The sequence below is a fragment of the Pipistrellus hanaki genome (genome assembly GCF_964339955.1).
Source record: "Pipistrellus hanaki genome assembly, chromosome: 1".
In the NCBI taxonomy this organism is placed as follows: Eukaryota; Metazoa; Chordata; class Mammalia; order Chiroptera; family Vespertilionidae; genus Pipistrellus; species Pipistrellus hanaki.
Window position 1 is genome coordinate 73435019 of NC_140503.1, and position 1329 is coordinate 73436347.

The 1329-nt window shown below is 49.9% G+C and overlaps 1 protein-coding gene across 1 annotated transcript; it reads right to left on the reverse strand.

The window, feature by feature from the left end:
• On the reverse strand, positions 1-1040 carry LOC311616550 (small ribosomal subunit protein uS2-like). Its single transcript, XM_084872031.1, has one exon. The coding sequence runs from the start codon at positions 970-972 to the stop codon at positions 85-87; it is 888 nt and encodes a 295-aa protein (XP_084728157.1). The 5' UTR covers positions 973-1040; the 3' UTR covers positions 1-84.
• Between the last annotated feature and the right edge of the window lie 289 nt (positions 1041-1329).

Below are 1329 nucleotides of genomic sequence, written 5' to 3' on the forward strand. Positions count from 1 at the left end.
TTTTTTTTTTTTTTTTTTTTTTAGAAACTGTTTATTTTCCATCAACCTTATTTCCGTTCTGTTAAGAATTTGTGGAAGAACAGCTTAGGACCACTCAGTGGTTGTTGCTACCCACTCAGTAGCCTGAGCAGTGGGGGCTGCAGACCAGCCTTCAGTGGCAGGCTGAGCACTCCAGTCTTCAGTAGGAAACTGCTGAATGGGCACAGAGGGCACCTGCACGCCTTCAGACCAGTCTGCGACCTCAGGCTGCGCAGCAGTGAATTCAGGAGCAGGCGCAGTCCATTCACCCTGAAACTCCTCCTTGGTCACAGCCTTTTCAGCAGTGGCCTGCTCTTCCTTTCCAATCTCTTCAGGATCTCTGTAGAAGTACAGATCAGGCATGACTTCCCACGGGTGTTCACGGGAGATGGTGCCACGCATGCGTAGTACTTCCCGGGCCAGCATCCACCACATCAGACCCACTGAGTGATCCCCCTTGTTGTTGCAAGGGATGGCAATGTCCACGTAGCACAGAGGAGAGTCTGTGTTACACAGAGCAATGGTGGGCAGGTTAACATAAGACGCCTCTGTGAGAGGCTGGTGGTCAGCCCTGGGGTCAGTCACCACCAGAAGTCTTGGCTCCCGGAAGGCTGCCTGGATCTGGTTGGTGAAGGTTCCAGGGGTGAAGCGGCCGGCAATAGGAGTGGCTCCAGTGGCAGCAGCGAACTTCAGCACTGCTCGCTGGCCAGTATTCCTGGACGATATGACACTGACGTCAGCTGGGTTTTCAATGGCAACAATGGCCCGAGCTGCCAGCAGAAGCTTCTCCCAGGTTCTCCTCTGATTGATGATGTAGATGCCATCGCTTTTCCTCTTGTAGATGTACTGCTCCATTTGGAAGTCAAGGTTGGTGCCACCTAAGTGGGTTCCTGCTGCAAGGAATTTGAGGACATCCTCCTCCTTCATTTGCAGGACATCAAGCGCTCCGGACATTGTGAGGTTTCCCTTTAAGTTACGTGGGAACCGAGAACAACGCCGTATGAAGCCCTCCCTGGGTAGCGCGGAACCCTTTTTCTCTTGTTTTAAAAAAATATTTTTTTAATTAATTTTAGAAAGGAAGAGAGAGGGAGAGAGAGATAGAAACATCAATGATGAGAGAGAATCATGGATCAGCTGCCTCCTGCACATCCCTCCTGGGGATCAAACCCACAACCTGACCATGTGCCCTTGATCAAAATCGAACCCTTTTGTCTACAGGCCAACACTCTATTCATTGAGCCAAATCGGCTAGGGCTCTCTTGGTTTTTATAGAAATTTGTTTTGATTGTTTTGAAAGTGTTAGATTGACTC

What these genes read in the sequence shown, in the direction of transcription:
- LOC311616550 (XM_084872031.1), bottom strand. Translation starts at nt 972, where the DNA reads ATGTCCGGAGCGCTTGATGTCCTGCAAATGAAGGAGGAGGATGTCCTC.